The sequence below is a fragment of the Lathyrus oleraceus genome, chromosome 2, assembly GCF_024323335.1.
Source record: "Lathyrus oleraceus cultivar Zhongwan6 chromosome 2, CAAS_Psat_ZW6_1.0, whole genome shotgun sequence".
Lineage (NCBI taxonomy): Eukaryota > Viridiplantae > Streptophyta > Magnoliopsida > Fabales > Fabaceae > Lathyrus > Lathyrus oleraceus.
In genome coordinates, this window is record NC_066580.1 from 481,443,170 (window position 1) to 481,471,144 (window position 27,975).

Consider the following 27,975-nt stretch of genomic DNA (forward strand, 5'->3'; position numbering starts at 1 on the left):
CTAGAGGATGTGGGACCGGGGGTCGGTTAGGTGATCCTGATCATCACCATTAGGTTTCTTTGTGCAAACGGAAATTTTATTAATATCAAGTGGTCCTATATCAAATTTATCTATCACGTATACCATTTATCAAAAAAAATTGCATTTTAGGAGGAGTCTCTAATTGAATTGACGCCTCCTCTTAAACCCTACATAGGGGCGCCAATTGGATTGGCTAGGGCACCTGCCCTAGCCAATCCAATTGGCGCCTCCATTCAATTTTTAAGAGGAGTCTCCAATTCAATTGGCGACTCCTCCTAAAAGTGGGGTAGTTTGGGATTTTTTTTGAAACCAAGGGTATTTTGGGAATTTCCTTGAAAAAGTGGGTTATTTTTGTAAAAAAACCCCCACTTTTTAATCCAATTGGCATGGGTCTAACTCCTGTTGGCACCATTTTTTTAAAAATTGCATTTTAGGATTTAACATAAAATAAAAAATTGACGTGGAAATAATGGTTAATAAAAATATAAAAAAAGAAATAAAAAAGTCTGTTATGTGTGCGCCGTTAGCCAAATCAATTTTTTTTTAAACGGAATCCTAAGTTCAGAGACTAACGCCCACATAAAACTGAGGTACAGGGATTCAAACCAAAAGAAAAATTAGTATGTTAGTATAATACAATTAATTTAAGAAAAAGTAAACTAAGATGACATACAAGATGGTTCGACATCTTACTGATACTTCTGATTTACTACATATGGATTTTAGGAGACTCAAGTAATGAGTTGTCATTGAAGAAAAGGCTGGTGGTCAAATTGGAGGTCCACCAAACATTAAACAACCAATAATGGTTCAAAATAAGAATCTAAAGAAGTATATTGAGTATAATATAATTCTTTTTATTGGAGTTCCTTCTCATATCTCTGGAGTTTTGATTCATCAAAAATATGATATTATGTTTGGTGAATCTGATATTGGTGTTTTTCCTAATCAGTTGAATCTTAGTCATAAGATGTATGTTTCGGATATTGCTCCCCACAATATTCCATATGTTAATGAATTGATCTAGTTCAAAGTGAAAATGTCATTGATGTCCCACTCTTGTATAGGACAATGAGAAATCATAAAATTGTAAAGAGACCTAGAAAACCAATATAAAAAGTCTAAATGTTCAAATTATAGACTCACATAGGTAGTCAGAATAATACTATAAACAAACAAAAATACACCATGTACGATTGTGCACAACTTGACAATGAAATTCACATGCTATATATCTATCCATAAAAGCATGGATAAGACTCCAATTACTCAATTAAGATTAAGATGTGAACCTAACTTGTGATGGTAAGTAACATTAATGGCTTTGTGGAGTCCCTGTGATGATAATCCTAGCATCCAAGCAAAACATTGACCATATTGGGTTGTAATGTAATCCTATAGTATGTAATAGTTTGATTAAATAGTACTAGTACTACTAATAACGAAGCAAATTGGACTCCATAATTATTCATTACGAATGCGGTGACGTCATAATTAATCTCCCAACTATAAAGACAAATCTATTTCTTCCTTAGATTAATCTTAAACGATATCCATTTGACTATGTTCATTCTGGATTTTGCTAATTTGCATGCCCTGGTCTAACTCTTACCATTATTCTCCATGTCTTCCATCCTCCATTCCTTTTCTTTAACTACCTTTGCCTGGTTTTAGTCTAACTATCTTCTATTAATTTTTAATATCTATGAAAAAAGTAATGAAGTTTTGAATATCAATCAAAAACATTTCTTTAACGTACAGGGTTTTAATGTGTCTTATTAAGATATAAAACAAAATAATTAAGAGCTGTCGTAGTCATAAATATATTATAAAATGAAATTAGGTAATTAAGGTTTGACATTTTATGGCAGTCAGATATTTTACGATATTTTGGCAATCACCGCAACCGCCTGGGTCCACTGAGCCTTAAATTCTAATTGCAACTAAAACAAAAAGTGATGAACAGAACTAGCACTAAATAAATATGACGAAAAATCCAAATCAAAGCACAGAAAAGAAAAGGACCACCGAGTCCGTGTGAAGAAAGCACCGAGAAATTACAATTACAGAAAAGTGAAAATCCACCGCATTCGTAATCCAATACTACTACGTTGTTAGATTATTGAACAAGAAACACCAAAGGTCAACGGTCTTGTTCTTTCCCGACACCAATAAATATACCCTGCAACACCCAACTCCCATTCCACACCACAATAAACAACAACTTCACAATTACAACAAACAACAACTTCACAAAGAAAAACATAACAACAGCATGAAAGAAATGAAACTGGTATGGTCCCCAGAGAGAGCAACTAACTCATACATCGACACAGTTCAAGCTGTAAGCACCACTCAGTGCCACCTTTCCAGCGAATCCGGCGTGGCGGAGCTGCTATCCGCTATGGCGGCGGGGTGGAACGCGCAGCTGATAGTTGAAACATGGTCACGTGGCGGAGTTATTCCATCCAGTCTTGGTTTAGCTATAGCGAGCCGTCACACAGGTGGAAGACACGTGTGTATAGTTCCTGATGAGCGGTCGAGATTAGAGTATGCAAAAAGCATGGGAGAAGCGGGTATGTCGCCGGAGATTATGGTCGGGGAACCGGAGGAAGTGATGGATGGTTTAATCGGAATAGATTTTTTGGTTGTTGATTCTCGGAGGAAGGATTTTCCGAGAGTGTTGAGGTTAGCGAAGTTGAGTAATAAAGGTGCTGTGTTGATATGTAAGAATGCCAATTTTATTTCTAACATGGATTCGAGTTATATATGGCGGAGCGTGGTGGCGAGGGGATTGAGACGGCTGGTTCGTTCGGTGTTTCTTCCGGTGGGGAAGGGAATACATATGGCACACTTCTCGGCTGCCGGTGGTGGCGGTGAGAACTCTGTATCTGGGGGAAAGCACAACCGGTGGATCAAACATGTTGATCAACGATCAGGGGATGTTCACTTTATTAGAAAATAAATAATGTATATATCGATCTCATGTTCAATTTTTCCCTTTTTCGTAAATATTGTTGATATGAAAATGGCTATACTCTAGTCGATATAGTATATGATTTGATCTGTGGTACAAAATTGTTTTATTTATTCAATTGAACCATTGGTAGGTTTTTGAGTTCTAATTAGCCCTATGTAATGTAACTCTAACTCTACCTTTATTATACTTGTTTGTCCTTAGACTCAAACCACAAGAACTAAGTTCTGTTAAAATTCAAATAGTTCTTAATCGTATGGGAGCATATGGGATTTGTGCATCAGTAACATGTAGTTGCAACACAGATTAAAAAACTAATCTTTGGGTTTAGATAAATTTATCTTCCGTGAGTGTTGTATTTGTATTAGACATAATTATGGTTGGCATCTTATATTTTTGTTTGAAAAACAAATTGAATTAAACCATGGTAAAAGGTCACTCAAATTAAATCGATATGTTTTAAATTTATCTAGAACGGATTGGACTAAGATTATTGGTTTAGTTTACCTGTTCAAAATTCCGAACCATAGCAAATTGTTTGAACACTTTGGTAAAATAATCGAATTATTATATATACTTTTTAATAAAAAGTTTTAAACTTGTTTTTAACATTCTTTAATTTTTAGTTTCGGTTCGATTTATTTATCATTTGGTTTGATTCTAGAACTGGTTGTGAAACATGGTTCGATTCACTAGTCAAACGGTTCGATTTTTTTAACTTCAATTTGGTTTGGAGGTTTGATTCGGTTCAGTGACTTTTTTTTAAACAGTGCTAGATATAATTGATCTAAATTATAGCGGGAAAGAAACATATGATGAAATTTGTATATATATATATATATTTATTTTTCACATAATAACATTTTGGTCTAGTAAGACTGACTCTTGTTTATATCACCTCCATTTTTTATTATAAGTCATTTTGGAAAAATATTTTGTACCACAATATAAGTCATTTTATAATATCAATGAATCATTAATATTTTTTTTTTATTATACCCTTAAATATTTATTATTTTCTCTCTTTTCAATTATGTCAATTTATCTTTCCAATATCATTAATAAGGATAATTTTGTAAAATCCTTCGTATTTTCTCTTTTTTATATCATAATTATTATATATTTTAATACATGTGAAAAGTCAAAAACGACTTATAATAAAAAACTGAGGGAATATTTATTTTTCACATAATAACATTTAGGTCTAGTAAGACTCACTCTATAAAGAAGAGTATATTCTAGTTAGTAAAGTTAATTTCTAGTCAACGCACCACCAAGGTTCAATGGTTGCGCTTGATATTCTTTTAATCTTTCTTGGATACGGGCTTGAAAAGTTATTTTGTTCTACGAGGATTTTTGTTCTAAGCCAGCTAAATATCCAATAAAAGGGGGGTACAATTACTATTTCAAAGAAAGATTAATGACTACTTGACCAAGATATATATATATATATATATATATATATATATATATATATATATATATATATATATATATATATATATATATATATATATATATATATATATATATATATATATATATATATATATATATATATATATATATATGTGTGTGTGTGTGTGTGTGTGTAAGGTTTAAGGTATCACTAAAAATAAACTCTCAAACATTGTGATTTTACCATGTGAAATACATGTCGTTAAAAACGATCATTGTTATTAGATTTAATTATTAGATTTAATTCATATTTAAGTTTGTTAGATATTAGATTTGATTCATATTTAAGTTTGTTAGATATTAGATTTAAATATTAGATTTGATTCATATTTAAGTTTGTTAGAGGCTTATAAATAGGGTGTCAATCATTGTAACTTTTAATCCTTTTTGTAGCCGTCATTCTCTTAATAGAATATTCATCTTTTATTCTACCTTTGCACCAACAATTGGTATCTAGAGCTCCGGTTCGGATTCATTGGGAAACACGGGAAACACGAGTGAACGTGAGGTCTTGTGTGTTTGATTTTGATTCTTAGATTCGTGTTGAATCTTGAACAAAATCTGATCAGAATTTTAATTCTGTGGGTTGGGAAACACTGTGTGAGAAATCTGAGTGTACTGTGCAAGGTAGAAAGATGAACGGAAACGGCAACATGAACACCAAACTTCCAGTATTTGACGGTAAAAACTGGAATCGTTGGATGATCCAAATGCGTGTATTGTTCGGTGCTCAAGATGTTCTAGATCTTGTCACTGATGGTTATGTTCCGGTAGCAGCAGATGCGACGGATGAACAGAAAAACGCGCAGAAGGAAGTAAGGAAGAAGGATCAGAAAGCATTGTTCTTCATTCATCAATGTGTTGATGTAAATGTGTTTGAGAAGATTGCAGATTCAACGACAGCAAAGGCTGCGTGGGACACACTGGTTAGATGTTATGGTGGTGACGCATCAGTGAAGAAGGTGAAGCTTCAGTCCTTGAGAAAGCAATATGAGAACCTCAACATGAAGAATAATGAGAAAGTTTCTGAATACATCTCCAGAGTGATTCTGATCACTAATGAGAAGGTCAACGGTCTTGTTCCTTCACGACACCAATAAATATAAATCCAACACCTAATTCCCAGTCCACACTCCAACTACAAACACAACAACAAACAACAACAAGAAAACACAAAGAAAAACATAACAACAGCATGAAAGAAATGAAACTGGTATGGTCCCCAGAGAGAGCAACTAACTCATACATCGACACAGTTCAAGCTGTAAGCACCACTCAGTGCCACCTTTCCAGCGAATCCGGCGTGGCGGAGCTGCTATCCGCTATGGCGGCGGGGTGGAACGCGCAGCTGATAGTTGAAACATGGTCACGTGGCGGAGTTATTCCATCCAGTCTTGGTTTAGCTATAGCGAGCCGTCACACAGGTGGAAGACACGTGTGTATAGTTCCTGATGAGCGGTCGAGATTAGAGTATGCAAAAAGCATGGGAGAAGCGGGTATGTCGCCGGAGATTATGGTCGGGGAACCGGAGGAAGTGATGGATGGTTTAATCGGAATAGATTTTTTGGTTGTTGATTCTCGGAGGAAGGATTTTCCGAGAGTGTTGAGGTTAGCGAAGTTGAGTAATAAAGGTGCTGTGTTGATATGTAAGAATGCCAATTTTATTTCTAACATGGATTCGAGTTATATATGGCGGAGCGTGGTGGCGAGGGGATTGAGACGGCTGGTTCGTTCGGTGTTTCTTCCGGTGGGGAAGGGAATACATATGGCACACTTCTCGGCTGCCGGTGGTGGCGGTGAGAACTCTGTTTCGGCGGTAAAGCATAACCGATGGATCAAACATGTTGATCAACGAACAGGGGATGTTCACTTTATTAGAAAATAAAAAGAATTTTTTTAATGTTAAATTCCCAAATTCAAACAATTTTCCTCTTTTGTAAATAGAGTTGATTATGATTATTTTGTAAATAGAGTTGACCATGATTATGACTATACTACTTTATTCTTTACTCCCTAATACTCCCTCCTCTCCGCTCAAATTATAATTTACAAATTTAAGATATTTTAAGCAAATTAAAAAATATAACTAAACTTATTAAAAAAATTATTTATAATAAAGTAATTCATTAATTGAGTAAGAAAGCAAATTTTTTTAAAAAATTGAAAGAAGGAATAATAATACATAATATAGAATATAGTTGAGAAAATTATTAATGGTTGTATTGAGATTTTGAAATGTAATTAACTTATAATTTAGGAGAAGTATATGAGAAAGAATCGATTTGTCTCTTTTCTAGCCTGACATTAACTATTACAAAATTGATGAAAATATTATTATACGTTTTATTTATAATTTATACTAAAATTTAATTTAGTCAATAATTAATTTATTATAATATTAACTTAATTTAGTACAAACTATTAAATATGATTTCTCTCTTACATACTAGTGTTCAAACGAAGACCAGCATTATCCGCTTTTTTTCAACATGCAAACGAAGTTATGTTTTTTCTATTAAAAAATGAAGAAGTTAAATAACTGTGATAACCGTTAAAAAATATTATAAACTTAAAATGAAAATAAGCTACACTAAAAATATGTTTTTTCTTATTGTTATAAATTTATTCTCCTCCGTTTGAGTAGATCAAACCTAGAACACTTAGTGTAAAAAACTCCATTTTATATATTTTTTTATTCTTTATTTCTTTTATATCGATTACATCTTTCTATTTTTACGTTGTTTTGATACCTTATATTCATATTGAAAATTCGAAAAGTGTCTCTTAAGTTTTGTTGGATTTACGAGGAATTTAGTGTAAATTATAGCTTTTATCTTTGTATGGAGTATTGGATCGTTATGATTTAATATAATCCCATTTTAATGTAATTTGTTTTGAATCATTAGTGAGCCACCTCGCAACGTGAGCCCTGAGCTCGCCACATCATCTAACATGACAAGAAATAACTCACCAAGCGTTTCACATCACTAGTGGGACCACCATATGTGAAGTAAACAATTTCAAGTCTCTGATTGGCTACTATATGTCATTTGTATTGAAAGAGTGAGTCACCTTCCACGTCACACTAAAGCATAATGCAAGTCATGTGTGACCGAGTTTATAGGAAAATAGACTATTGTTTTCAATGGGAATGAAGATCGTATATATTCGTCCAAAAAGTTTGGGTTAATCATCATGTATTCATAAACCACTAACCCTAAAAGACATATAGTTCCGTGTAGGGCAAGCATGGTCTTTACCATTGTACTCGCTACAAATACAAGCATAATTTGGTAAATATATGATCAAACAAACCTTTGAATTTGAATTTGACATTGCATCGTGATTTGGTTTAATTTAGAGATGTGTACAAGGGTGGGTGCGAGACAATGATCATTTATTTGATAGTCTCAGAGATGGGGTGCACATGCAAATACTCTAGTGATCAAGTAAATAAGAATTGTGAATGAAAATTTTAGGATTTTAAATAGTGTACCTGAGTGTGAAGCATTTGTTAGACTTTATAGTATGGGTATAAAACTCAAAGGTCTTAGAACATTCTCTATGACACCTGTCTCAAATGACAGGTGTCAAAGTATCATGTAAGATTTAACGACCTTCACGAAATCGTCAACCCTGATTAAGTGTTCCTTTAAGATGTGTCCATTTTATTGTTCATTTTTCTTCCTAACACTTGGGTGACGTGGCTACATATGGATTGAACCTTGAACCATTCAAAAACACATTAATTATATAGAGAAAGTTCAAATGAACAACTTGTTTTCCTCTTGTTTATATTTGCATAGTTATTATTCAGGTCGTGATAGGTCTAATCCACTTAGCTCAAACAACATGCAACATCAAGTAGCAGACCAGTTATATTGGTTGTTTGATTTGTCCAATAATCCTAGGAGGCATTTAAGAGCATCTTTATCCTATCTACGATTCAAGGACCTTTGATCCATATAATGTTAACACTTTAACATCTTACCATATCAAGGCTGACCAAGCACACAAAGAGTGATAAATCAAGAAGACAGTTGGACACACCAACATCGACCCTATGAGAAAAGTTTCCATAATGAAGGTTCTAGTACTCCAAATAAGGGAGGAATAACATATATAAAAATGATAAGGATGAATATGTAGTAACTAGAACAATGACGGGTTGGTGAATGTATATAGACTACCAAAAACTAAATAAAGCAACACGGAAATACCATTTTCCATTCTTGTTCATCAATCAAATAATGGAATGCTTAGCAAAGCATTCACATTTTTGTTACTTGGATGGATGTGTGGGATTTTTCCATATCATGGTTCATCCTAGCAATCAGGAGAAAACAATGTTTATGTGCCTCTATAGAACATACACATATAGGAGAATTCCCTTATGGTTGTGCAATGTACCTACGAAGTTTCAACGTTATATGATGTCAATATTTTCGGGTTTTCAGAAGATATTATGGATGATTTTTCAATTTATGGGTCGAGTTTTGATGAATGTCTTGCCAATATAAAAACGTGATTGAAAGATGTGTGAAAGTCATTCGAATATTGAATAGGGAAAAATTCCATTTCATGATTAAATAAGTAATTGTAATGGGACATCTAGTATCCAACAAAGGGATATGTGTGGAAAAGGATAAAATAGATGCATGCAATTTATTATGCAAGTAGATCCTTAGACGAAGCCCAAATTACCTGACTATTGAAAAATAACTCTTGGTTGTGGTGTTTGCTATTGATCATTTTTGTTCCTACATGGTGGGATCAAAAATTATAGTGCGCACAAACCATGCAGTGATCAAGTACCTCTCAAACAAAAACGATGCTAAGTTGAGGCTTATATGGTGGATTTTGGTGTTGCATGAATTCGATCTAGAGAATCGAGACAAAAAGAGGACTAAAAATGTAGTTGCAATCATTTGTCAAGACTGAATGACACAAGGAAAAATGAGTTGCCATTGGACGACTATTTTCATGATAATAAAATGTTTGCACTAAGACAAAAAGAAGCACCTTGGTATGCTGATTTTGTGACTTATCTTACAATCGGAGTCTTGCCTCTGGACTTAAGGAACTACTATTGGGATGAACCTCAATTTTTTAAGAGATGTACCGACGGAATATTCAAGAGGTGTATTCATGAAAAGGAAATGGAGAGCTTAATGACCCACTTACATGCTTATGCTTATGGCGGACATGTTAGGACATCGAAAGCTAATGCAAAAATAATTCAAGTTAGCCTATATTGGTCGGACCTCTTTAAGGATGTGCATTTATTTATTAAAAAATGTGACTAGTGTCAACATACTAGAAGCATATTAAAGAGAAATGAGATTTTGTTAAATGACATCATGGAAGTAGAGAATTTTGATGTTTCGGGTATTGATTTTTTAGAACTTTCTCCTTCTTCTTTGGGAAATTGGTACATACTTGTGGCAGACGACTGTGTTTTTAAATGGATTTAGGTGATAACTTCTCCTAGAAACGATGATTGAGTTATGATAAAATTATTTAAGAAAATCGTTTTCTCGAGGTTTGGTGTGCCAAGGCTAGTAATCATTGACTGATGATCTCACTTCATTGCTAAACTGTTTGAGAGCCTACTAAAGAAATTCAAAGTGAAACATAAAGTAGACATTCCTTATCATCCATAAACTAGTGACCAAGTGGAAGTCTCCAATAGGGAGATAAGAAGCATCTTGGAAAAGACAGCCTTTTCTATAGGAAGGACCGAGCCTTAAACTTGGATGATGCATTATGGGCATACTAAACAACATACAATATGCCAACTAGAATGACTCCATATAGACTAGTATATGCAAAATCATGTCATTTCCTTGTAGAACTAGAGCATAAAGCTTACTGGTTAATCAAAGCCCTTAACCTTGATTTCAAAGTTGTCGGTGAAAGAAGAAGATTGGAACTCAATGAGTTAGAGAAACTAAGACTGGATGCCTATGAAAGTGTTAGGCTACATAAAGAAAGAATAAAAAGATAGCATGATAATCGCATTCTAAGGAGAAGTTTTAAGGAAGGAGAACTAGTTATATTGTTCAATTCTAGGCTAAAACTTTTTTCATGAAAACTTTATTCTCGATTATCTGGTCCTTTCAAGGTGAAAAGGGTGACATCATTTGGTGCATTTGAGATCTAGAGTGAGTCCACTAGTTCGTTTATAGTAAACGGATAGAGGCTTAAGCATTATACAATAGAAGATGAGGTACAAGAAGAGGTTTGCTTCATTTTGAAGGAACCCTCTTAAATATTTGCAATGATATGGCCAAGCTAGTGACCTTAAAGGAGTGTTATGTGAGAGGAAACCTGTAAATTTTAATGTTTTTTTCCTTTTGTTTGTGTGTTCTAAATTTTTTTAGGTGAATACAACAACCTTACAAGATTTGAGAGGAATCACGTGTTGAAGGAGAAATTGAAGGAGACTTATAGAAGAAATTGTGTTCAAACGGCGAAAATTGATGAAATATGATAAATACCCTAAAACCCCATAATCAAAGCATTCTAGCCAAAAAAAATCTGGGCTCATTACGACCTTCCTGTATTGGATATTACGACTTGTAATGACCCTCTCTTCTTCCCATACAAAATAATTGAGGGGACTACGACCTTCCCGTAATGGGCACTACAACCTACAACCCTCTCAAAGCCCCTTCATAGATTTTCCTCAAGCACATTACGATCATTGTTCCATTGTGTAACCAGAATAGTATGGTTTTCGGTGGTTATTGAGAACTATAGTCGATTTTGAGCTTTCGATGCAATGAAGAGAGGGCTGACCCGAAATGTTAGTACTTCAATGCTAAGTCATTATGTGAAGGAGGAGAGTAAATGTAAATTGAATTTGAAATTATGTATCTGAATCTAGCGTGTTTTCTATATGTATAATTAAAAATGTTATAACAACCTACTATTTGTTTGTCGTGTAACGTGAGGAGCTATTGTATGTATCTAAGACTTAGATCACATATACTCGATTTTAGGATAGCTCTCCTACATTAAGAAGATTCTAGACATACTACAAACCCCTTCTGAATAGTTGTCAGGAACCATCATAGTCGGCTCAAAACACTTTTGTATATTTATAAATATAAAAATAATATAACTTTTTACATACCACTTTTAGTACCATATGTTTTCACCTTTTAGTATAACAAATTACACTAAGAGCAACTCCAGCTGCAGCTTTTCAAATCAGTCTGCTAGAGTGGAGCAACCAAAAGTCTGTTTTTTCAACAATTCAATGGATGGAGTTGGCCACCTAGGAATTGATATTGCTTCGACAAGCAACGTTTGTAGCTGACGAAGAGTATTAATTGCAATATTTTAATCAATACTTAAATTAACATTTATAAATAAAATATTTATATATAAATTAAAATTGTGAGATCTAATATTAATTCTTTAGAGTTGTGTCATCAAAATTAAAATTGAATCAATTGTTTCGAATGTCGTAGTTTAATGGATTCTAAGGTTGCATCATTGAAGATGATGTGTGATTCAATTTTTCATAAATTTAATTATCAAGATTATGGCCGACCACCATATATATCTACATAGACTCGCATAAATTCAACCTATGACCCGACTATTCGATTAAACTCACCTAATGTATCTATTTTTAATCACGGTTTTATCGGTTTCAAATAGGTCTAGTCATTTGTCCACCTATACACTATTCTATCCTTTTTATTTTTATTTTTGATGACCTACACTATTCTATACTAGTATTATACTCGTATGTATTCATCATATGTTTACTTTATTAAGCCGCTCCCCATGCAAGCACACGTATAAGGTCAATACATACATGCATTGTCAGTCGGTGCATTAAGAGGCGTAAGGTTGTTTACATGAACGAATCCAACAACAAGGCTAGGTTCAGACATTAGTACTAGTATAGTCAAATGTTGTATTGGCATATTATTTATTACGCCATGTGAACAATTCAACGAACCACATCACATGAACAGTTGAAGATTAATGTGCTGCTGATTTGGTGCATTGGCGTCGGAAAGTAGCTAGCTAGCCCACCATTTTGTCTTTTTCACCTGGGCTACACAGGTCAATAAGTTTAATTTTCACTAAATATCATGTCTCCAAAATAGACTATAGTGATTTACTATAACTACTATACTCTTAACCAACTCTCTTTTAAAGAGATAAGATGTACCATAACTAATAAAGTTTGGTTAAAACTTACATTTTTTAAAAATGAACGAATAAGATATTTAAATTTGAATTTTTTTTATCTGATTTTCTTGTTTGATTAACGACTAAGCTGATTTAGCTGATTTAACGAGACTAAATCGTAATAAGTTTTAGTATCATAATATGTTTCAAAAGGTTGTCATACTATTTTAATGTTAAATATCATATACTTTTTAGTGCATTTCAGCTGCAAAAACATTAAATAAGAGTGTAATTACCATTTTAGTCTTTTATTTTTGTTTATTTGGAAACATGTTTGAGAGTTTGTAGAGAAGGAAATTGAGGGCTTTAAGAAAAAGAAGGATTAAATGAAAAGAATTATAAAAAATTGGTTAAGAATATTTTGAAGTGTTTGTTTTTATCATAACACCAAAAAAGCTCAAAAGTTCGAAATTTATATTGAATCAAAGTTTTGGAGTGTTTTAGAGGATTGCATAAATTTTTAAATATGCTTTATATTGTTATAGTATATTAAAAATTAAAAATATAATAATGATAAAAATTATTTTATTATTTTATACAAAATATTTTTCAAATAATATCAAATGATTTTTTATATTTTTAAAAAATTCGTTTTCAAAAACCTTCTCTTCCCTTCGCATTCTATTCAAACTCTAAAATAAAGTTTTATATAATTAATATTTTTTTTTACAATCAAACTATTGATCTTCTTCTTATAATTTATATTTAAATTTATTGTTTTTTTTGTAATAAAGTTCCATTTGAAATTTTATTAATTTATTAACATACTTTATAAATAATATTACATATTTGTCTGCCATATATAATATAACAAATACTTTAATGTAGAATATTTTTTATAGAGCAATACAACATTCATGGTTAATTGTCTCAGTACATTGATTATGTTATCGCGTGCTTTAGAAATAATCTCCAACCAACATCAATTGATTGAGACAAATCTTATTAAATGGTATCCATTTTGAATATTTTTTTATTGGATTTTTGAAGTTTTGATAAGTGGAGAAAGTATTTAGTGTTTAGAATTTTTTGGTTTGATACAAACTCAAATATATATTTTCTATTTATATTAATAACATTTCTAAATCAACAATTAGGATTTTGTTAAAAAAAATTTAATCTAATGGTTATAAATAACTCTCTAGAATTTTCTCTATTATTCTACAAAAATCATAATTTATTCTTATCTTTTAGACAACTCCATGGATCTCTTTATAATAGAATTCTAGAAGATGCATCTACTACGACATAAATTTAGGTTTAAAATTTCTAAGGCTTAAAAATTAACAAACTCAAAATCAATTTAAATATTTAACACCCCCCTTAGACTTGATTTCGCTACTCCGAGTAAATATTTTAATTTGATAAACTCTTTGCACTTGAGAAGCTTGGTGAAGATATCAACTACTTGGTCATGCGTCTTCACGTACTCCAACTGCACATTATTGTTAGAAACACACTCTATAGTATAGTGATAATGTGTGTCCATGTGTTTACTTCGATCATCAAAGACTGGGGTCTTTATCAAAATTATTATTGACTTGTTCTCCACAAATATCTTGGTCGGCTCCTTTTGCAGCAAACTCAACTCCTTTAATAGATTACGTAACTAGATTGCATGACAAACACATGAATGGGTTGCCACGTACTCCACCTCACATGTGGAAAGAGTGGCAATCTGGTGCTTCTTTAATATACATGTGAAGGTTGTGTTTCCAATGTAGAAAACAAAGTTACTTGTGCTTTTTCGGTCATCTACGTCTCTTCCCCAGTTGTTATCACTATAGCTAACGAGCTTGTAATCATCTGAAATAGAGTAGTACAAACCTAAGTTTGTTGTACCTTTGATATAGAGAAGAATCCTCTTTTCCGCCTTCAGATGAGTTGTTGTTGGATGCTTCATGTATCGACTGATAACTTTAACCGCATACAAGATACCAGGCCTCATGCATGTTAAATAATGTAAGTTTTCAACCAAGCTCTTACATAGTGATGGATCCACTATTTCTCCTTCCTCTTGCTTTGACAACTTGATTCCACATTCCATTGGCGTGTTGATTGGGTTTACATCATTCATCTTGAACTTCTTAGGCCCATCTTTAGCGTAGCCTTCATGAGTGATTAAGATTCCATGGTCTTCTTATTTCACTTCAATGTCGAGGTAGTAAGACATGAATCCAATTTCGGTCATCTCAAACTCCTTTGTCATCTCTTTATTTAACTCTTCAAACATGGTTGGATTGTTTCCCATGTAGATCAAGTCATCTACATACAAGCATACAATGAAAATGTATCCACCTTGCGCTTTGATAAAGACTGAATGCTCATATGGACACTAGATGAAGTTCTTCTCTTAAAAATACTTGTTAATTAAAGCATTAAAATCTCTTGGGGCATGTTTCAACCCGTAGAGTTCTTTCTTTAGCTTCAAGACCTTTTCTTCTTCTCCCTTGACTAAGTAGTTTTGTGGGTACTCGATATAGACTTCTTCGTCAATGACTTCATTTAAGAAGGCTGGTTTAAAATCCATTTGATGTGTCTTCCACTTGTTTTGAGCTTCCAGTAAAATGATTAGTCTAACAGTTTCTAATCGAGCAACTGGAGCGAATACCTCGTCATAGTCCATGTCGGCTCTTTGACTATATCATTTTGCCACTAATGTTGCCTTATATCTTTCAACCTTTCCTTTGGATTTCTTCTTTGCTTTACACACCCACTTCACACTGATTGCCTTATTCTCTTTTGGAAGTGAGACTAACTCCCATATGTCATTCTTCTTTATCACCTTGATCTCTTCGTCCATGGCAGTTCTCCAAGTCTTCTTCTCCAATGGTTCTTAGAAGTTCAGGGGCTTGCAATCTACAAATAGACAAAAAAGAGTAAGATTGTCTTGGTTTTCAGTTACCTCGTAAATCTCTTGCAAACTTATGAAGTGAGAAGTCTTTTCACTTGAGTTTTCTCCTTCTTCAGAACTCTGGATCGGGGAAGTCAACGGGGTTGCGGATCTTCTCTTGGTTCCTCTAGTTCCGTCATACCCCAATTTTTTCCATGCATTTTAAATTTTCATGAAACCAGCTTTATTGTGTTTTGTCTAAAATAAAATTTTGGTTTGATAGACAGATCGGTCGAATCGATTTTTTAACCACGTGTAAAACCAGTGAACAACTTTTCCAGGTTTGGGCTTGTAGTTGTCTGTTTTATTGATCTACATTACGCGTAATTTAATATGGTGTCCTTGTTTTATTTTTGCACGCCTTCATGTGGTCACATTTTGATTTGTCTAAGCCTTTTCAACTGGCTATTTTTAACCGTAAGATTTGATCTGCATTGTCTGTTTTACGGAAACTTTATTTCACGAAGATTATTTTAATGCATTCATTTTATTTTTTCGCGCATTTTCGCGCCTGATTTGATTCATCTTAATTCATTTGATCTAATTTTTTTATCAAAAATATCAAGAAAAAATAAATAGAGATGAATAATTAATCAAATTGATTTTATTTATTTTTATTAAAAATATTTGAATTTTATTTCATGATTGTGATCACTCATTCTATCACTCCAAATATCTAAGGGTATACTAGGGATTAATTAAAAATCAAAACCCTAAAAAACCTAGTATAAATAGATAATGCATTTGGCCAATGGAAAGCAAGAGAGCAACGTCTTCTCCATGTTATGATTCAATCACCAATTGAAAACAATGAAAATTGAAAGAAAAAAAAAACTCCCTGCTACACACGCGGCTAGCAGCCCCATCATTCCAAAACTCGCACACACCATAACCACTTTCTTTGTATCACACAATAAAACCCTCACCACTTTTTCTTCATAATAAAACACAACAACTTAAAACACTCCCAACAACCACAAATTCACCATACACACACACACTTGCAACCGTCGCCGAGTAAGGTTCTACAACTCCTCCGCTCATCTTTGTCAACACAACCACCTCCAGTTTTGGCCACGTTGCAACTCACTCTGACAACAACACTGCATCGCAACAAAAATGCTTACCCTGCCATCAACAATAATGTTTCAGCATCCGATAACGTTTCAGTTCAATAGTTCTGTTGCCTTTAAGTTGTCTTCTATTTTGATTCTCTTGTTACATTGTGTATACATGTTGTTGCGATTTTACTTTCGAGTTTGATACAAATATTTGTGTGTGCTGAAATTGGATCAGATTCGTACATTTGACATAATCTGTAATGATATAAATATTGTGTATGTGTGTTGTTTTTATTTCATTACGTTTAAATCGGATTGAATCTGCATATTTGACATGATTTGTATGTTGTTCCTCTACTGGGTTTTCGTTTAATGTAAGGATATAATTTTTTGATGTGTATGTGTGTTGTTTGGTCGCGTTCGGTGTTATGTTTCACACAATTATTTGTATTACGTTACAATTTACGCGCCTTAACTTCCGTGTCACCATGTTACTTTTTGTTGCGTTACGTTAACTTTCATTTTATTACATTAACACGATATACATGTTACATTTAGTATGCTTATTCTTGATTCAATTTCGATATGTGTGTGTTGGCCAAAATTTGTGTATTGCATGTTTATCACTGTTATCTTACATGCGGAGTGATACCTCGCATGATTCATTATACTGTGTTAAGCCATTGCGTACGAGAGCTTTTCCTTTTGTTATGTTACTTTTCGTTGTGTTACCTTTCATTATGATGCTTTTCAATTTGTTACACTAATTTTTATGTGGTTGTGTTACCTTTCGTTATTTTGTGTTTCGCTTCTTTGTGTTAACTTTTGTGTGGTTGCACTTCATTTTGTTATGTTGTGTTTCATTTTGCTACATTAACTTTTGTGATGTGTTTCATTTTGTTATGTTGTGTTTCATTTTGTTATGCTACGCTATTTTTCGTTGCATTATCTCAATTCACGCGTTAAAATTTATGACGTTATAATTTGCGTCCTCACGATAGAACTCACAACCTTGCGCGATAATTCATGGCCTTGCATTACAATTCGTGTGTTAACCTTCGTGGCGTTAGAATTCACACCTTCCCGATAGAATTCGCATCCTCACTTGAGAATTCATGTCCTCGCGTTACAATTCACATCTTTAAGTTTTTACATTCGCGTGTTAACTCTTTTCGATTATTTTGCACGAATTTTCTTCAAACCTATATTCACAACTCGATTAAATCTTTTTCACAGTAAATCAGACAAAAAAGGAAGGATTTTGTGTCTACCCCTCTTTTCCACGATTGTTTGGATACGAGTTGTGTAGCTCGATCATTTGAGCATTCGTCATCCGCTTAAAAATTTCTAACCTGATTCATCTTGAACCTCTTTCATGATCAAAACTTGAGAGATCTCACTATCATTATAAATTGGATGAAAAAGGAATGGTTTGGTGTTTACCACTCTTTTCCCCGATTGTTTGGATACGAGTTGTCTAGCTCGGCCATCCGAGCATTCATCATCCGCTTAAAACTTTCTAACATGATTCATCTTGAACCTATTTCATAATCAAAACTTGAGCAATCTCCCTTTTATAATAAATCCGACGAAAAAGGGACATTTTAGTGTCTACCACTCTTTTCCACGATTATTTGGATACGAGCTGTCTAGCTAGACCATCCGAGCATTCATTGGATACGAGCTATCTAGCTAGACCATCCGAGCATTCATCATCCGCTTAAAACTTTCTAACCTGATTCATCTTTAACCTCTTTCATAATCAAAACTTGAGCAATCTCACTTTCATAATAAATCGGATGAAAAAGGAACGCTTTGGTGTTTACCACTCTTTTTCCCAATTTTTTAGATACGAGTTGTCTAGTTTGACCGTTCGAACATTTGTCATTTGTTTAAAACTCTCAACCTGATTCATCTTGAACCTCTTTCTTAATAAATTCTTAAGCGATCATTTTCACAATAAATCGTACAAAAAAGGAATGGTTTGTTGTCTACCACTCTTTTCCTTGAATACTTTGATACGAGTCGTATAACTCGACTATTCAAGTATTCGTCTTCCATTCAAAATATCTTAATCGCAACTAACCCTTTTACAATTAATCAGGTGAAAAGGGAACGATTTAGTGCCTACTACTCTTTTTTTATTACTTAGGTAGTAGTTGTCTAGCTCAACCACTCAATCATTCTTCATCCACTCCAAAACATTTCACCCAATCAAACTTGTCTTTTCTCGCCCGCGCATGATCAAAAACCTTTTCACAAACGAACAATGCTTTATCCATTCTACTGAGATACAAACAAATGCTTAAGCCTCACACGCGCAAGCATGAAAGAAACACTTAACCACTAGAATAGAACACAATCAAGTAGGATCCTTTCTACCGTAATACAAACAAACACTTAAGTCTTCCATGCGCGACCACACAAGCAACGTTTAACCACCGGAATGCAACCTAAATAGTCGTTCACTAAAATCAATCAACCAATACTCATTTGATATCAAGAAATATGTAGCTTTGAGCTTTCCATTGCACCTGGGGATACGTAGGAGCGAGATTCAACGTCTCATCCAGCTCTATAACAAAATACCCCAAAATATCTTTTTCTTGCCAAGAACTACGTAACTTTGAATTCCTCATCGCACTTGAGGATACGTATGAGCAAGACTCAAAATCTTGTCAAGCACTCTAATAAAAACCTTTTTGCAACCCCTTTTCTTTTCCTTGTTGAAAATTTCATCACTCGAAGAAAGCAAATAACATAAGCTAGCATTCTATTTTCAAATCTAACTAAATGATTCTCATTGAGTACAACGGGATTGAGGGGTGTTAATACCTTCCCCTTGCATAATTGACACTCGAACCTGAATTTGGTTGTGACGACCATTTTCCTTTTTTTAAAGGTTTTATTGATATTTTACCTTTCCTTTTGGAATAAATAAAGTTTGGTGGTGACTTTGTTATCACCCTGAGTGTGCAAGTGCTCTAGGTATTCTTTACGATGCGAAAATTAGTGACTCTGTTGGGGAAACGCTTCAGCTAGAGAGTCAAGTCTAATTTAGTTTAATTTATAATGAGTGTTAGCTTTGTTTACTTGCTTTTTTCCGCTTTCTCTTCTGCATCTCTTTTGTGTTACTGCTGATATCTAATATTGATTCACATGGTACTATGGGGGTGCTCTGATTATTTGCATTGTGTGAGATAGGCTCTACACCCAAGTCTCAGAAGAAACTTAGGATTAAGTTGGTGGTTGTTAATATCAGCGTGCGAGATGTATGCCTCATTGTGGTGGTGCGAAGACCCCGCCTATAGTAGACCCTTTTTGAGGTATTGTTGTATGATGAGTCTTCGTCAAGGCAATAATATTTTTAAGAAGGATGTTTCATGACTCTAGGGACCTTTTGGAACCTTGGAGTTTATGGTTGCGTAGTACTGATATGCGGTATGTATACCTCATAGGGTTGATACGAAGACCTCACTTATAACATATTATCTTGAGGGTATTACTGCCTAATGAGTCTTCGTCAGGGTAGAGATGATTCTCAAGGAGGGTCCATAACTCTAGGAACCTATAATTATATATCCTACATATGGGGTTCCATTAATAAGAGATGCTTATATATGCTTCTTCTGATACTAGAATTGACCAAAATATGGTGTACATGTGATCCTGAGCTTTACATTGCATTTTCCTTCCATATCAAAAAATAAAAATTCATGCATTCCATTTCATCGGCATGCATGCATATCATTTTTCAACAATAAAAACTCATCCCATATTTTGTCCATACCCAGCAAGCTGACTTCCCGACACCCTTATCGAATATGTGGTAGCTACTGAAGGACAATGAAGCGTTTAAAACAAAATCAAGTTGATCTGAGAAAGGATATGAATGTCATGAAAGGCAAGATGGACCAGGTGTTAGAAGCTCCGTTAGCTAAGTCGAAAAACACTCTTCAGCATGTTGTTTCAAAGAATGTCGGTCCCATATCAGGCTTTACCATGGTGACTAACCCAATATACAATCTTCCTTCTTACTATGGTCCTCCACAAGTGGATAATACTAATCAACCTCAACCTGAACATATCATAGTATCTAATGAGGTCCTCATTAGACAAGAGAACCTTGTCGTTCATGTTGATGATAAAGACCTTCAATATGTGTTCTTCATGATAAATTCTCAAGGTGCACCCTAGAGGATGCCACTGACCAATCCTGCTAGTGAAAGGCTTTGTACCCTTGAGGAAAAGTTCAAAGCCATAGAGGTACATGACTCTCTTGGGATTGATGTTGTCGATATATGCCTAGTGTCATGCCTGGTGACCCCTTGAAAGTTCAAAGTACCTAACTTTGAGAAGTACACGTGTCTTAGTTGCCCAAGGCATCATCTGGTGATGTTCTGCCAAAAAAATGACCTCTTATACCCACGATGATAAGTTGATGATTCATTGTTTTTAAGACAACTTGAGTGGGGCATCATTGAGTTGGTACATGAAGTTATAAAGGAGTTGTATTCAATCATTGAGGCACTTAGCTAATGCTTTTCTAAAGCAGTACCAATATAATTTGGATATGGCTCCCAGTCGCATGCATTTGTAAAACTTATCTCAAAAGAGCAACAAATCCTTTAAGGAATATGCACAATGGTGGAGAGAATTGGAATCCCGAGTGCAATCACCATGCTTAGGCAAAGAACTGGTTGACATGTTTATAGGTACTCTGCAAAGCTCTTATCTTGAGGAAATGGTGGGCAGTGTATAATTGAGCTTCTTTGACCCGGTGATAGTGGGAGAACGCATCGAGAGCAATCTCAAATGCGGAAAAATCCAATACACCTCTAGCATCCATACTACCTACCTCTAAAATGAGAATACGACGCTCGCGAGGTGCAAAAGCGCACTCGCGAGATGGACTTAATAGAGTCACCACCAAACTTTATTTATTTCCAAAGAGGGAAAATGAAAATATTGATAAAACTCCTAAAAGAACGACAATGATATTGGTCATCATAATCAAATTAGGGTTCAAGAGTCGGTTACGCAAAGAGAAGGTATTAGCACCCCTCACGTTCCCTATACTCAATGGGAACTGTTTGGTTAGTTGTGTGTGTTAGTGTTAGATTTTGAAATGTTAGGCTTCTCGAGTTATTAAGAGGAAAACGAAAAGGAAGAAATGGTTTATTTTTTATTAGGGTTCCTGCGTATCTCCGGGTGCGATGGAGAAATCAAGGTTACATAGCTCTTGATAGAAAAATGTTTCTTTATTGGTCAATTTTATCGAAAGCTATTTTGTGTCAATCGACGGAAAATGTTACTTACCCAAAACAGGTGAGGAGAAGATGTTTGCATCACATTGAATCAATTTCTACATATCAACATTCACGGGAAAACGTCACTTAAGCGTTATTTTACATTGTATCGATATGAAATATCTTTCGTTTGTGAAAAGATTTTGAAGGTCAATCGCACGGCGGCGAGAAAAGAATTTTATTCGTTGGACGTGTTTTTTAGTAATAGCGAGAACTTGGATGAGCGAGATATCCACCTCGAATCCTAGCCTCTGGAGCTCGTGGTATCCACCACGTTCCTTTTCCATATTATTTGCAAAAGAATTTGATATTTTTAGATGTTTTGAGGTTTCATTGAGAAATTCTTTAAAGAAGTCGCATTGAAAGTTTTGAATGATGGCGAGAGCTAGGATGGACGAGATATCCATCTCGAATCTTAGCCTCTGGAGCTCGTGGTATCCATCATGTTCCTTTTCCATCTTTTTTGAAAATTGTTTAATAAAATTAAGTGTTTTTTATTTTCATTGGAAAATGACTTGATGTTGGATCAAACATATGATTAACATTTGCAAAATGGTTTGACATGATTATTTGAGAGTTGAAAATGGTTGAAAGATGAAATGTTTGAGAAGTTGAGAATGGTAGAAATGGATTGAAACGGTTTGATTTTTATTTAAAAATACTCGATGTTGGATCTAGTTTTTTTTTTGTTCTTTTGAAAAAGGGTTGATTTTTACGTGAGTCTTGAATTAACAAATGATTAAACGCAATCAAAACAAAATAATGGAAAGCGGTAAAATTATGTACACTTCATAGGAATGGGTGCGTTTTGTCGAACAGGGATATAATAAAGAAATTAAAAGAAAACCCATCAAATAAGTGAATGCAAACCAAAACATCTCATTGTAAGAAGGCCCAAGAGAAAGCCACGGGACCGAAAATCAACCAAAATCGAAAGAAAACTGAATTTAACTCTAAACTAGCTTAAAATGGATTCATGTGGGGATCACTCAATAAGAAGTCGAGTAACCAAATCTATGCGTTCAAATTATTTTTCGAAAGTTAAATTGAATTTAACTCCAAGATTGCAACGCAATGAAATCGATGCAACTATCAAACCAATTAACAATTAAAAGAGCAATTAGTCGATTAACATCTAATTAACTAATAAAACAAGTAAATTATTAATTAATTAATTAATAATTTAAACTAAGAATAAGAAAAGAAATTAAAAGATAATAGTAAAAAGACATGAGAGGAGTGTACATATGGGTATGAGGGTATACGTTAGTAAAAGGAAAAAAGAAAGGGCCCAAGCCCAAAACCAATCTCTAACCTAATACAAATAACCAAAAAACAAATATAAAAATAAATAAATAAATAAAAAGAAAAATAAAAACCCAAAATTATAACAGGGCGGCGCCCCATTGGGCTCAAATGATCATGTCCTTATTTTTTTTTCAAAATTTAAAATTGACAAATGGCATTGCTACATGTGGCGGGTTAATGAATTAATAATAAAAACAATATCTCCTTCATATGTCTCAACGTAAAACACAGAAGAAGAAGGAAAACTCTATTCTTTAAGCTTAAACTCCCCCTGACTCATGAAAAGATAACAACAACACTTGATTTTCATGATACAAAAACTCTAATAGTTATCAATTTTTCTCTCTCAATGAATCTATCTCATAAGAAAAACAACTACCAAATGAAATTGAAGATGAGAGAAGAAGCTTACCTCATCGGCGAAGTTAGCTTTATGCGATTTGAGCGAGAAATAAAGGAGGGAGCCCCGGCGTAGGAAGGATGGATTTATGCTTAAGTTGGCTTCTTCATTTGTTATTATAGTGTTCATTTCATAGTCACCATGTTGTTGTATGTTGTGTGGTTTATGCATGGTGTAGTGGTGGTGCACACAGTTATGAACAGTGCATTCGAAGGCAGCTTGTTACACTGTGTTTTCTTGTGAGGGTCGGTGGACGTATGTCTTAAGTAGGAAAATTAAGCTCATCCAAGAGCTTCCTTTGAACCGCGTTTTTACTCCAAGAGCATTCTCTTCAATAAGCTCATATTCTCGGTACAATGGATATGTTTCACTTTGCCGAAAATGGTTCAAAGAAAAAGAAAGTCTGGTTGCAAGTTAAAGGTTATGGGGAATCTTACTTGTTGTGTGGAATGAAACAAAAGGTGGTTTAAGGTGATCTTTTAACAAAGGGGAGAGGATATTATAGATGTCATTATGAGCCACATATAATATAGGTTTAACTTTCATAGAAAATACATAACCACTGGGTGAACCAAGGGAAGTTGATGTGAGAAGATCCACACATATTTAATCACGGGTTTGCTCTTGGAAGGTGGTGGAGGGATATATGTTGGAAGAAGATGAACAATGTGTTTTCACGATGTGGTGTTGGTGTTAGCCATGTTCATAAAGTTTGTGTGGTCCTACATGGTGGATGGAAGTTTTTACACGAAGTTTGTATGGAGTATGAAACATGTATGGAGAAAGAAATGTGAAAGGTTGTGTTTGGATTATATGCGGTGGCTATTAGTTTGGACGAAGAAGGGAGGAACAGTGCATTGAGATTATGTTTGAAGAGGTGGTAGCGGTATGGAGCTTGATGGTGTGTGGAAGGGAAGAGGAAAAGGTATGAAGCAGAGGTTTTGGTGGTGGTTTGCGGCTATTGCAAACAGAGAGGAGGGGTTGTTTTGTTGAAGAGAATAAGATAAAGTAAGGAGGAGTGTTTTGCCTTGTGAGTGCAACTTTCTGTTTAGATATGTTTTGTATGATGTCAAAACTTTCCGTTTATCGTTTATGTACATTGAACAGTATTAACTTGGGTCTAGTTGTGCATTTTTCATTAGGAAGCATGACAACATGGTTGGAAATGGTTCAGGGAAGATTTATGCATAAAGAAAATATTGTGTGCATCAAAGATCCTTTTTTGGGTGAAAATTGCCTATAGGCTGACACATACGCTTTACATGTCGACCTATAGAAAAAGATCTGTCTATAGGTCGACACATACGATTATATGTCGACCTATAGAAGAATTTTTTTCTACAGGTCGATACATACGATGCATAGGTCGACACCCATGTTGTAATATTGAAGCCTATATGCTCTGACTCATGTGTCGCCTCTTCAAGTCGACACATAGGCAATACACAGCATGTACAAGTCAACCCATGACTTGTATAAGTTGACTTATAGATCAAACATCTTAAAAATTTGATTTTTATTTCTATTGCTTTTGCTTCATACATGTTCACATATATATACTTGGTACATGCATCATTGTCTAGAAAGGTTTCTAGTGAGTAAAACCTATATGAAATCAGGATTTCAAAGCATTCTAATCATCTTCGATCTCTGTTTTATGCACACACACAAGCAAACTACATAATCATTTTTTGATTGGGTGTCATCTAGATTATGGTTGATAGCGTCCAATTAGGTTTTTTGTACCGTTGATATTGGGATGAGAACTTTAAGGATTTCAAATCAGAAAACCAAGGTGGGGTTTTACTTCAAGATCGTTAGAGTTTGAAGGTTTTGGACAAGATTATGCAATCTGAATCTGACCTAGTGAAGCCTTTGAAGAACGAGAGGTTCTTGGGCAAAGGAGTAGTGTGAGATGGTGGATAACATTAATAAATCTTGGGTTTCAACAAGCGTGCGCTGGGAATTAATTCTACCTAGTGAAAGATTTGAAGAACAATGGATTTCGTTCAAAGAAGTGGCGTGATAACGATGAATTGAAGCGACATTATTGGTTACTTAATCAATCTTTGATCAAGGTTTTGAAGGTGGTAAAATCAAAATCAAACCTAGGGTTTGTAGGGTTAAAATTCTCCATCTCTTGTATTCACACATTTGTAAAGTAAGAAATAATATAATATCTTAATTCGAATTCGAATTGATGGCAGACGTATCCATAGCGAGGTCAATTGGGGAACTGTCTAAATAAATCTTTGTGTACTCTCTCTCTCTCTCTCTCTCTCTCTCTCTCTCTCTCTCTCCCTCCATCCATCCCTCTATCTCTATTTTATTTTTTATTTGCAAATTGTCAATTGCATTGATCATTTGATCAATATTGTTTGGATCATAATTTTGAACATATTTTGAAATTGGTGTTGTTGTGTAGATCATAAACGATTTGGTTGTGATTGGATTTCTAGAACAATATAATCACATAGAATTCCAAACATTATTAATCACACACTAAGGGTTCAACAAATTGCCTAACTTGTATTTTTGTATGAATTGTCATTGGAGATAGACTTATCCGTATTACTTTGCATTCAACTAGTTGTGATTAGTTGTTGTTGATCGATTTGTGAATCATTATCATATATTTTTTCCCCTTTAATACGCATATTAGAGCTTTTTTATAGTGGGTTCGGTTAGATAATTTTTGATCCGGGATATTTGTAACTTGCTTCCGCGCCATAATTTTTTTCAAACTATTTTTTGTTAATTTTTTAACTCGAGACCTATTCCCCCCCCCCCCCCCCTCTCTAGATCTAGGCATATTGTCTAACAAGTGGTATCACGAGCTCTGGTTAATTTCGTGCTTAAGATTTGCTTATTAGATAATGGATATCGAACCTAAAGGGGCATACAATAAAGCACCAATTTTCACCAACGAAAATTATGGCTATTGGAAATCTTGTATGCGTATCTATATTAACTCAGTTAATAAGGGTGTATGAGACGTCATCATCAATGGTCCTCATGAAATTACTATGACCAATGGTGAATGTGTCATCGTACCAAAACCAAAAAATCAATGGAATGATAATGATAAGAAATTATGGTCTTACGATTGGAAAGCACAAAACATTCTCATACTCACACTCGATGTTGATGAATTTTATCTTGTTTCCCATTATGAAACCGCCAAGTCTATGTGGAGTGCGTTAGAAGTTACCCATGAGGGAACTAACAAGGTGAAACAAGCTAGGATCAACACATTGAATCAAGAGTTTGAACTCTTTCATATGAAGCATGGTGAAACCATTGCCAAAATGCAAAAGAGGTTCACACATCTTATTAACCAGTTGAATGCTCTATGTAAGTCTATTTTCAATGATATTTCTACTAATAAGGTTTTGAGATGGCTTAATAGGGAATGGAAACCCAAGGTCACCACAATCAAAGAGGCGAATGATCTTAAAGTACTTGATCTCACTACTTTATTTGGAAAATTAGAAGAACATGAGAAAGAACTCTCTTACTTAGATAAACACGAAAAAGAGCGTGAGAAAATGGTAAAGAAGGAGAAAGGAAAAGACAAGGTTGAAAAGAAGAAATTTATTGCTCTGAATACTTCAAGCTCAAAGCCCTCATATATTGAGCAAAGTGATTGTGAAATAAGGGATGACAAGTATTCCGATGAAGAAGATATGGGTTTGTTTATCAAAAAATTTACTAGATACATGTGGAAGCATGGAGATAAGTACTCGGAAAAGAACCAAAGTAAATCAAGAAGGATATCTAACTCATCAAAGGAAAGTGGGAATAAGAAAGGTAATTCTAGAAGCTCATTATGGTCAAGCGGGTCATTATAGGCAAAGTGTGAAGAAGAAAGTGTGAAGAAGAAAGATAATGAGAATGTCCATTACAAGAGATCTCGTAAGTCTAAAAGAGCTTATGTTGATTGGGAAAGCGAGAGCAATTCCTCAAGTGATGAAATCTCAACTTTAAGTGAAGAATCGACCCAGATTACTCTCATGGAAAATGGAAAGAAGAAGAAAAAGGTTGTAAGTTACTCTAAGATTGATACTACTCATGACTTATCTTATTCTCAATTACAAGAATCTTTTGAAAATCTACAAAGACAAGCCATATATGCTTTCAAAAAGCTAACTTCAAATAAAAGAATATTTTCTCATTTAGAAGCTAAAATTTTGAAAAATGAATAGAATATGGAAGCTCTAAGGCAATCTATGCAAGATACTCTAAAAGATAAGAGTGAGGATGTCAAACCTTCATGGTTTAGTTGTGAAACTTGTCACATTTGGAAAAAAGAGTCAAAAACTCTTAAAGCCAAG

General features: G+C 34.2%; 2 protein-coding genes across 2 annotated transcripts; both read left to right on the forward strand.

The window, feature by feature from the left end:
* Positions 1–2,074: 2,074 nt before the first annotated feature.
* On the forward strand, positions 2,075–3,146 carry LOC127120667 (uncharacterized). Its single transcript, XM_051051178.1, has one exon. It carries the CDS (start codon positions 2,297–2,299, stop codon positions 2,984–2,986), a length of 690 nt encoding a protein of 229 aa, XP_050907135.1. The 5' UTR covers positions 2,075–2,296; the 3' UTR covers positions 2,987–3,146.
* A 2,390-nt stretch (positions 3,147–5,536) lies between these two features.
* On the forward strand, positions 5,537–6,445 carry LOC127120668 (uncharacterized). Its single transcript, XM_051051180.1, has one exon. It carries the CDS (start codon positions 5,652–5,654, stop codon positions 6,339–6,341), a length of 690 nt encoding a protein of 229 aa, XP_050907137.1. The 5' UTR covers positions 5,537–5,651; the 3' UTR covers positions 6,342–6,445.
* The last annotated feature ends 21,530 nt before the right edge of the window (positions 6,446–27,975 follow it).